The following is a 10,697-nucleotide window of genomic DNA, read 5'->3' on the forward strand; positions in this document are numbered from 1 at the left end:
CATGATGGGCGTTAATGCTTCTAAAATCTGCAACACATCAAATGAACGAAGCAACAGCTACTCTCGAGGTTCTCTGCTACGCCTTGTACCGCAGGCTGCCGTGAGCCGCAGGGAGTTGAGGTTCCCGTGAGGCTGGGAGCCGCTCCCGCAGCCTACCCTGGGAAGCCCGCACCCAACCGCGAGGCGCGGGGGAGGCTTGGCCGCTGGGCCGGCCACCCACACCACCGCATCCCCGCCGAGGTGCAAGGGATTCGAGGAAGCCTGCACGGCAGGGGAGCAGCCCGTTCCTCGCGCCCCACGCACACGAAGACGTTGGAGCCGGTCCAGGCGCCTCCCCTCTCCCGACCCCCGAGCCTGCTCCACCAACGCCGCCCGGCTCCACAGCCCACCGCCTAGCGCCGCGCAGCCACACCTTCCACCCGCTAGAGGGAGGGGTCACGTGAGGCGGGCCCGGGGAACCAATGGGCGGCTCGCGCCGAATGGAAGGGATTGTCTGACCTCCGTGACGTCACAAAGCTGGCGAGGAGCGCGCTCCTCTTCCGCCCCCGCCCCACCCCCGGCCGCGGCCCTCTCCGCCTTCCCTCCCACTCGCCACTGCGCAGCCAATCGGGAGGCGGGAAGACTCCAGCCCGAACGTGCGGGCGGGGCAGGGTGGCGGCCCCGCAGGGTAGGGGAGCAGAGTGGGCCGGCCGGGGGCGAGGGCCCGGGCTCCGGGAGGTGCACGGGGCTGAGTGGAAAAAGCGCCGAGCGGTGGCGTCGTTGTCGCTCCCTCCTCGTCGGGAAGAATCGTTTGGTCTCCTGCGGTGCCCGGTTCGTATTCCCTACTCCCGGCCACGAGGCGCCCCGTCCGGGATCCTCCACCCGTCCAAAGTTGTGAGGGGGCGCCGGGCGTGCTCGCGGACCGGCGGCCGCGGGCGTGCAGAGGGCGGGACGAGCCCTGGAGCGCCAGGTGCGCACCGGGGCGTCGGGGCTGTAGGGCGGGAGCGGTGGCGCTGGGGGCCGTCGGGGGACTGGGGGCTCGGGGCGGGGGCGGGGCCGCCGTGTAGCCCTAGCGTCTTCCGGCCTCTGCGCGCCGGCTGTCAGCAGCAAGGGCGCCGCGGAGACCGCGGCAGAGTGAGCTCCGGAGAGGCTGTAGGGCTGCGGCTCTGCCTGAGTGTCTCCCTGATGCACCCCGGGTCCGGGCTGGCCCCGCTGGCAGCTTGCCGCCGGCCGGCCCCTGTTCGTCTGGACTGAAGCGGGCACCCGTGGGGCCGGGCCGGGCAGGGCGGGACTGGGCGGGCAGCGGGCGGGGCTGCTGTACGCGTCCATGGGCTTCGCGCCCCGACTGGATGGAGGGGCTGGCCCTTGGGGCGCGCCCCTGCTCGCGCCTGGGCCCCGCTGTCTTGGGCTGTGGCTCTGCCTCCCCGGCGGGGTGGGTTGGTTTGGTTGGCTTCCTTGTTCTCTCCACCCCTTTATCCCTCCTCCATTCTCTTCCCCCCTCCCAGCCCATTCACCGGGCTGGAGCGAGACCTCGCCCCTCCTCCGCTCCCGCCTCCCCGCCGCCGCCTCCTCTAATGAGCATCTCTGCCTTGCTTTCAATGGGCCGGTGCTGCTGTCGCTGCTGCTGCCCGCGCGGGTTGTGGATGTTGTCGGCTCCGTGTTGTGATGACAGGAGAATGTGTGTGTGTCCCGGGCCCAGACGAATTGGTAGGTATTCACTTAACTACCTGCGTTGGGTACCCAGGAAGGATGGTGACAGATTTTTGTGTATGGATGGTTTTAGGTGGGTCAGCGTTGTATTAAGGGATGAGATAGATTGGAAAAAGGGACAAGGGCGTCTTGGATTGGGATAGCTTTGATGCCTTTGTGAGTGCAATTTTTCAGGTAGCGACAAAGGAAACTAATCAAACAGGTACTGGCATGGTGCTTCGTATCATTCTTCATTCATATAAAAAGATAGCAGGAGCTGTGAAATGGCTAGGCATTTCCAGAAAAATGTTGAAAAATCAGGGATGGTCTTTATGTAGAGTGTTTAATGCAATCGGATTACATAAACTGGGGTTCTGACACATTAAATGATTAGCATAGCTTTTCTTTTTCATTTACATCAGAAACTTTGCAAAGCTAAAGGGCCCCGGAGTCGGTGCCTTAATAGCGTTTGCTAATTAATTTGGTCCGTGGGTCTATTGATGGAGTGGAAAAAATGTCTTGGCACAGGCTCTGCTAAGCACATCAGTAAGAATGGATGGGTCTCTTTCCTGTTTCTGGTTGCAGTACATCTTTCTTTATTAGTCATTGGCCAAATCAGCCAAATCTGCCTGGGACGAAGATGCTGCGTATAACGTGGCTGAGTCTAGATCATGGAATAGGAACTTTTCCGTGAAAATTGTGATCAGGAATAACTTGAAAATTTGACACTGCTCTGTTTTACCAACAGTTGTACCTGGATGCTGTTCTTATTGCCTGATCAAGAGCCTTCTACACTTAATTTAACAAGCTTGTCCGCAAAAGTTTTGATGTAGAGGGTTTTCTTGTTGTATCAGTGGATATTCTGAAGGATGTTAAGAGTTTTTCATTGCTCACTTATTGTTTATGAAAGCATTTGAAAGCACTTTGACTCCCAAGGGTATCTGATCTGATGGAGAGAATATATCACTTGTACCGATGAGGATAGAACGCTCATTAATCACAGCAGTTTTCATAAATTCCAACTTCCCTAGGAATTTTGTCTTTTGAAGGCATGTCAGGAGTTGGGGCATTAGGATATAATCCCAGTCCATGTGCTAAGCCTCTTCATAACTGAAAGATACAGTCAATAAAATTCACTCTCATTTTTTTGTTTTTAATCTCAAGAACTTTTGCCTTGAAGGAAAAATGTAGTGGAGAATTTGTTTGATGTTTGAATATAAGTATTATTAAAAGCACCTGCTGTGTGAATCATTAGCTTTTTGTCACTAGATTTCATTCATTTTGCAATGAACTACAAAAGTAGAAAAGATGTCAAACCAAGCCGGATGCGGTGGCTCACCCCTGTAATCCCAGCACTTTGGGAGGCTGAGGCGGGTGGATGGCCTGAGGTCGGGAGTTGAAAACCAACCTGACCAACAGGGTGAAACCCCATCTCTACTGAAAATACAGAATTATCCGGGCGTGGTAATCCCAGCTACTCGGGAGGCTGAGGCGGGAGAATCGCTTGAACCCGGGAGGCAGAGGTTGCAGTGAGCCGAGATCACGCCATTGCACTCCAGCCTGGGCAACAAGAGCAAAACTCCTCCCCCCGTCCCCCCCCCCAAAAAAATGTCGAAGCAAAGGAATTTAAGGAAAGTGCAGGTTTCCTGGATTTGTTATTTCTTAGACAATCAAACACTGTTATGCATCTATCAACTCTCCCTCCCCCACCCACAAATAGTATTTTGAGTCAATTTATATTCCATACAGGCACATTTTCTTTTTTTATTCTGTAAGATTCTTAAGTTTTAAAGAAAGAGCAAATGCAGTCATAAAATTATGAAGAAAAATTGTTTTCATTAAGATTACATTCGTGTACATTTTTAGTGATAGAAAACCTTTATACAAAGCACAAAATGAGTTGATATGCTTTCTGCGTGCAAACCTAAAAAGAGATACGATTTAAGTGTGGAAGCCGCTGTCATGTGGCCCAACATTTGAGCACATCTTCTGGCTCAGTCATGTACACTTAACCTCTGGATGACTTTCAGGTATTCAGTTTGAAGTGCTTTTATTTAAATGGTTACTCCTGATGGATTCCTGGTTTTCTGGAATTTCTGTTTTTCATTAGTGCATTTCAGAATACTTTTTTAGTTACAGATTCTTATTTCCAAAATTATAGCCATTACTTTCTATTGCCTGATCTTGTCTTCATTTTCGTAGACAAATCCCTTCTTAGTGCAGTTAAAATGATGGTACTTTCTGCTACTTGCAGAAGAGAATCTGTGTGGCTGGCTTATGTAGTGCTTTTTACAGAAGCAAACAAGAATCAATGATTATTCGGTGTTTAGTTTTCTTTGCTTCCCGCTACCCCGATTTATCACTTTTTCTCAAATTATTCTTCATAAAAGGTATATGAAAATAATATATAGCTAACATTTGCTATGATATTTGTAAATTCTTTTGTTTCTTAATGAGTTTAGCCCTGGGAAGGAGTAGTTGCTATTAACTCAGATGGTTTTATTTTCCATGTTCCTTTTTGTTTATTGCATTTGTTTATTTAAAGTATTTCTAAAGTGTGTTTCTTTATAGTCCAAAAGACTATTTTGAAGCAGTATCTCAAGAATTCAGGGAAAATATATTTTATTGAGGAAGAAGAGGGATATTTTCTTGCCTAAATTATCTAGATTAATGATATATTTATTAAATTTTCCAAATAAATGCCCAGAAATTATTTTCAGTGCATATAGAGAGTGATAGGAGTTTTTTAAAGTTTGTAATTATATTGCTGTACCTTTTCAATCCAAACCTTAGACTATTATTTGACTATACTGCTTTCCTGGAGCACATAAATACCTTTTTTTTTTTTTTTTTTTTAACGTGAGAAAAAACAGTTTTGGTCTTTTGAAATTTATTTTAAGTTTACAATTGACACATAGTATATATTTATGGGATATACTGTGATGTTTCAGTGTGTGTATATATTGGTAGACATTGTGTAATGATCACATCAGAGTAATTACCATATCCAAGAAAACATTTTTCTAGGGGTTAATTCTACTTTGGATCCATAGTAGATGAAAATACTTATATGGTTTTTCCTTATGGCTGCTAAGCAGGGGACATTGTTAGTAGGTAAATTAAGTTCTAGGACTGAAGCCATTTATGTTACTAACAAAGCTTTAGAGCTACTACAATACTTAAACTTTTTTTTTTTTAAATTATGAATGGCACGGTAGAATTCAACAGTGAATAAATGAAACCTGAATTTTATTTTAAAGCCTCACTTCCATAAGCTTAAAGGCATGAATCTTAGAAAAGCCTTAGATAGCATCTGTTCCGTTGTGTTCATTTACAGGTTAGAAGAGTGAGACTCAAAGATGTGAGCTGACTTTTCCAAGATTATTTGGGAGTTGGTGGCAGACCTATGCCCATTAGCCTGGCAAATTGCCACAGTGGTCTAGAGAAGCAAGTTTTGCAAGACCATCTACTGGGGTACAGGAGAGAAATACTGGAATTTCTTTTTTTATTTAATTATGTAGAAATTTTTCTGTATATGTTACAATGCATATTACTATAGTAATATATGTATATGATGTATAAACATCTATGTTGTTCCTCAACCTACACTCCTCAGAGTCGACTGAGATACACACCTCATCCAGCGTATGCTACCTTTTGCAAGCCAAAGGAGAACTGGTGGCAGTAATTTATGAGTATACATATGTTTGGGCTGCATCTTAACACTTTTGATCATAGCCATGTGTAATCATGCCAAAATTGACCACAGGTCTATGTAAAGGATCTTAATAAATGGAAGAAGTCCCTGTGTAAAATGGGAGATTTCAAGGCATTTTTTAAGGATAGGGAGATAGAAGGATGATTGGTCAGGTAGACTGCTACTGCATAATGTTATATAACCTTCATCTTCTCAGCTTTCCCCAGCCAAATCTGTTGTACATTCTGCACAGTTTGTACTGCACAAAGAAGAACAAAGAAAAGAGAAAATTGAAGTTTGAGTACAGGAGCCAGGAGTTCAGTCCTGGTTCCACGAATGATTGGGAGTTGTGCCTACCAGAATATACCCTGTAGAAATAGTACATGATGTGTGTATAAAATGTAGTACTTTCCAGCAAAGGCTTAGCATGTAGATGGACTTGCTTAATATTTGTTATAAAGGCAAAGCTAGATTAAGTATCCTGAAATGTAACTCTTTTCTTTTGTACATCTGTCTAATTTGCTGTCTAGGAATCCCAGTCAGAAGTTCCAGCCTGCCACTGTTCTCTGATGCCATGCCAGCACCAACTCAACTGTTTTTTCCTCTGATCCGTAACTGTGAACTGAGCAGGATCTATGGCACTGCATGTTACTGCCACCACAAACATCTCTGTTGTTCCTCACCCTACATTCCTCAGAGTCGACTGAGATACACACCTCATCCAGCATATGCTACCTTTTGCAGGCCAAAGGAGAACTGGTGGCAGTACACCCAAGGAAGGAGATATGCTTCCACACCACAGAAATTTTACCTCACACCTCCACAAGTCAATAGCATCCTTAAAGCTAATGAATACAGTTTCAAAGTGCCAGAATTTGATGGCAAAAATGTCAGTTCTATCCTTGGATTTGACAGCAATCAGCTGCCTGCAAATGCGCCCATTGAGGACCGGAGAAGTGCAGCAACCTGCTTGCAGACCAGAGGGATGCTTTTGGGGGTTTTTGATGGCCATGCAGGTTGTGCTTGTTCCCAGGCAGTCAGTGAGAGACTTTTTTATTATATTGCTGTCTCTTTGTTACCCCATGAGACTTTGCTAGAGATTGAAAATGCAGTGGAGAGTGGCCGGGCACTGCTACCCATTCTCCAGTGGCACAAGCACCCCAATGATTACTTTAGTAAGGAGGCATCCAAATTGTACTTTAACAGCTTGAGGACTTACTGGCAAGAGCTTATAGACCTCAACACTGGTGAGTCAACGGATATTGATGTTAAGGAGGCCCTAATTAATGCTTTCAAGAGGCTTGATAATGACATCTCCTTGGAGGCACAAGTTGGTGATCCTAATTCCTTCCTCAACTATCTGGTGCTTCGAGTGGCATTTTCTGGAGCCACTGCTTGTGTGGCCCATGTGGATGGTGTTGACCTTCATGTGGCCAATACTGGCGATAGCAGAGCCATGCTGGGTGTGCAGGAAGAGGACGGCTCATGGTCAGCAGTCACCCTGTCTAACGACCACAATGCTCAGAATGAAAGAGAACTAGAACGGCTGAAATTGGAACATCCAAAGAGTGAGGCCAAGAGTGTGGTGAAACAGGATCGGCTCCTTGGCTTGCTGATGCCATTTAGGGCTTTTGGAGATGTAAAGTTCAAATGGAGCATTGACCTTCAAAAGAGAGTGATAGAGTCTGGCCCAGACCAGTTGAATGACAATGAATATACCAAATTTATTCCTCCTAATTATCACACACCTCCTTATCTCACTGCTGAGCCAGAGGTAACTTACCATCGATTAAGACCACAGGATAAGTTTCTGGTGTTGGCTACTGATGGGTTGTGGGAGACTATGCATAGGCAGGATGTGGTTAGGATTGTGGGTGAGTACTTAACTGGCATGCATCACCAACAGCCAATAGCTGTTGGTGGCTACAAGGTGACTCTGGGACAGATGCACGGCCTTTTAACAGAAAGGAGAACCAAAATGTCCTCGGTATTTGAGGATCAGAATGCAGCAACCCATCTCATTCGCCACGCTGTAGGCAACAACGAGTTTGGGACTGTTGATCATGAGCGCCTGTCCAAAATGCTTAGTCTTCCTGAAGAGCTTGCTCGAATGTACAGAGATGACATTACAATCATTGTAGTTCAGTTCAATTCTCATGTCGTAGGGGCGTATCAAAACCAAGAATAGTGAGTGGCTCTTTCACTGACAATTCTCAAATGATACACATTTAAAGGGCAGATTTTTAAAAAACATACTACTATAATAAACATTTCCAGCTGGTCATTCTAAGCCTTTACCCATTTGATACTCTAGCTAGTCAGGTACTTTAAATTGACTTTGCAGCAGGGTGGCAGGGTCAGGAGAGTCTGGTTCTGCCTAGCTCAGATTTCATGGCACCTGCACTTGAAGCAAGTCACTTCTTTATCACAGGTGTCTTGAAACATTGGCTTCTTTTACCAACCTGAGAAAATTAGGATGACCTGGCAAATAAGATCTTGAACAGGCCAAAAGCAAGTATCTTGCTGTGTGTAGTCTCTTGGTTAAAGTGAAGAAACAGTACTGTTCACACCTGCAGACCCCTTTCTTCACTGAGATTCCAGTGTACGTGAGAACATATATTTATTGCATGATTTTCTAGGTGCACAGTCTATGCATTATTCATATACATTTATTTTAGCCTGAAGTGGTTTTCAAATCCAATTCTTTAAGCCATAAATGACCAAGATCCAAGCAATCTGAATTTGTTTTTGTGATTATTTGACTGGAATGCTTCTTAAGTGGAATAACTATACTGCCGTTATCCACCCGATTTCCTAATGTAATTGAAACATTTTCTATTTTGCCACACACTTGGAGACAATAAGGGTTTTTAGTTTTATCTACTCTTCTATTGAAGTTAAATAAAGAAAAAAAGATTTTTTATTTGTATTAATGAAAAGCTTTAGTTTAAAATAAGGAGATCCAGAATAAAAAGAAGAGACTGATCTCTTCAATTATTGTCATCTGTAGCCACCAGCACACCACTCTTACATAATCCCCAAAGGCTTGGCATGCTGTAAGTGTGTGGTGGGTAGACTGCTGCCAGGGAATCGTACTTCTTATTTAGTAGTGATAAGACTTTTCATCATTTTTGGAATTTTAAAGATGACATATATAAAATAAGTTTAAATATCAATTTGGGGAGTAAGGTTTAATATGACCATTGGATATTGAGACAGGAGAAAGTTTTTGTTTTTCTCCATTTAGACATAAGTCAATTAAAATATTTGGGTTTAAAATGACTAAATGCTTTAAACATACTGTAGCTTAAGATATATGTGTTAAGATATATACATGAGAAGCTTTAAAAGGTAACTACTGTGCATGCCTGATGCTTAATAGAACACTTACTTAGTGACATCAAATGTTTGCAGCAGTCTCCATAATTATATTCAGTCCCTTCTAATACTGTATCAACGTAAATGAAATAAATATATTCAAATTGGCTTTTTGGGAGCTTATTTACTATGCATCAAATGGCATTTTGTTCCTGTGTTTAGTAGTGATCTGTATACAGCTGTGCATATACTTTCATCACTTATTCTAGCATCACTGTTAAAAAATGGCTGTGATTATGTTTGATATTCACCTGGATTTTAATACAAGCCAATATCAGCTTCCCATCATGTAATAACTTGGGTGTTTAGGAGTCTTTTCACATTTTTGGGGGATATGAACCAGATGTTCAAAGATTCCGTCTGGAGTGTGGATACTGAATCCGTGTAGTACTGGCTGCAGAATTTGTTTCAATTGAAAATAGACTCAGGAAGATTACTGCTCAGAATATCATATAATGTTTATTTTTTGAGGTGTTTTTGTTTTTATTTGTGGTTTTTTTTTTTTTTTTTTGGAAGTCAGCTTGGAACTTTTTTCCTGGGAAGTATTTGGGAGAGGGAAAGGCTGTACTATATATTTATTTCTAAATGTTTTGACTGGGCCTTTTTCTTTTAATGATATATGTGGACTGCTCTAGCAAACCCTGTTTTCAGCTACTATTTGAATGTTCTTGAACACCACCACTGAAGAGTTTCATATTATACACCAAATAATGTCTCATCTCTATATAGTATAGGGAATATAAAATTGGTTTCCTGTGGTCATGATCAAGATAGTAATATTATTACACAAGAAACTTGGTCTGCAGTCTGAAAGCTGGTCTACTCTCTATAGAAATGAAAATGCAGCATGGAGTTGACATTGTAGAAATGAAAGTAATTGAGTATTAGAAATCTGAATGTACTGTCATCTAAAAGCAATTGTGCTTTTATTGTAATTGGTTGTCACCGTGATATGGTATCTAGAATTAAAGAATACATGTAAACTTTCATGGTATTTAGCCTTTCTTAATTTTTTTTAAAATTTAAACTTTCTAATGTATGTATTCAACTTCTGTATTTATATTTAATCAGTGGTTCATGATACATAATACACCCTTAACTAGTTAAATGGAATGTTGGTATGGTACAGAGTACCATATTGGTAAGAAAACTGTCTTATAAAAGATGTATGTGTGTGAAGACATGAAAGTTTAATGTACAGAATGGTTGGAGAAATGCCCATGGTGAATTAAAGCTTCGTATCTGCTTTCTGAATGCCCTGTGTTGGTTTTTAATAACAAGATTCATTAGATGCTTCCTATGTATGGTAGATTATGTTTAACTTTAGGATCCAGTAGATACATAGTACTTCAAATTTGTAAAAATTGAGGTAAAATTTTTTTTTTTTTTTTTGAGACAGAGTCTCGCTCTGTCGCCAAAGCTGGAATGCAGTGGCACGATCTCGTCTTACTGCAACCTCTGCCTCTTGGGTTCAAGCAGTTCTTCTGCCTCAGCCTCCCGAGTAGCTGGCTCTAGAGGTGCATGCCACCATGCCTGGCTAATTTATGTATTTTTAGTAGAGACGGGGTTTCATCATATTGGCCAGGCTGGTCTTGAACTCCTGACCTTGTGATCCACCCGCCTTAGCCTCCCAAAGTGCTGGGATTACGGGCGTGAACCACCACACCAAACCAAAATTGAGGTATAATTTAAACAAAATGCACAGATTTAAAATTTGCGATGTAACATTTGGTAACACCCCAATAAAGATATAAAACTTTTCCTTCAGAAAATTCCCTATGCCCCTTTCCCATTAATCCCTCTCATAACTATCGTTCCACTTTTCTCACTATAATTTTGCTTCTAGAAATTTATGTAAATCATACATGTACTTTTTTTTTTTTTTTTTCAGACAGTCTTGCTCTGTCGCCCTGGCTGGAGTGCATGATCTCGCCTCACTGCAGCCTCCACCTCC

General features: G+C 43.3%; 1 protein-coding gene across 5 annotated transcripts; it reads left to right on the forward strand.

Moving 5' to 3' along the window:
• Positions 1-541: 541 nt before the first annotated feature.
• PDP1 (pyruvate dehyrogenase phosphatase catalytic subunit 1) lies at positions 542-9,997 on the forward strand. 5 transcript variants are annotated; one of them, XM_010358624.2, is made up of 3 exons: positions 595-810; positions 1,652-1,686; positions 5,896-9,997. In XM_010358624.2, exons 2-3 carry the CDS (start codon positions 1,656-1,658, stop codon positions 7,551-7,553), a joined length of 1,689 nt encoding a protein of 562 aa, XP_010356926.1. In that variant the 5' UTR covers positions 595-810; positions 1,652-1,655; the 3' UTR covers positions 7,554-9,997. The 5 variants fall into 5 exon arrangements, with proteins under 5 accessions (XP_010356927.1, XP_010356926.1, XP_030793791.1 ...); XM_030937929.1 differs by having other exon boundaries at positions 678-949; XM_030937930.1 differs by lacking the exon at positions 595-810 and adding an exon at positions 1,151-1,218.
• Positions 9,998-10,697: the final 700 nt, after the last annotated feature.

This window comes from Rhinopithecus roxellana, chromosome 9 (genome assembly GCF_007565055.1).
Source record: "Rhinopithecus roxellana isolate Shanxi Qingling chromosome 9, ASM756505v1, whole genome shotgun sequence".
Lineage (NCBI taxonomy): Eukaryota > Metazoa > Chordata > Mammalia > Primates > Cercopithecidae > Rhinopithecus > Rhinopithecus roxellana.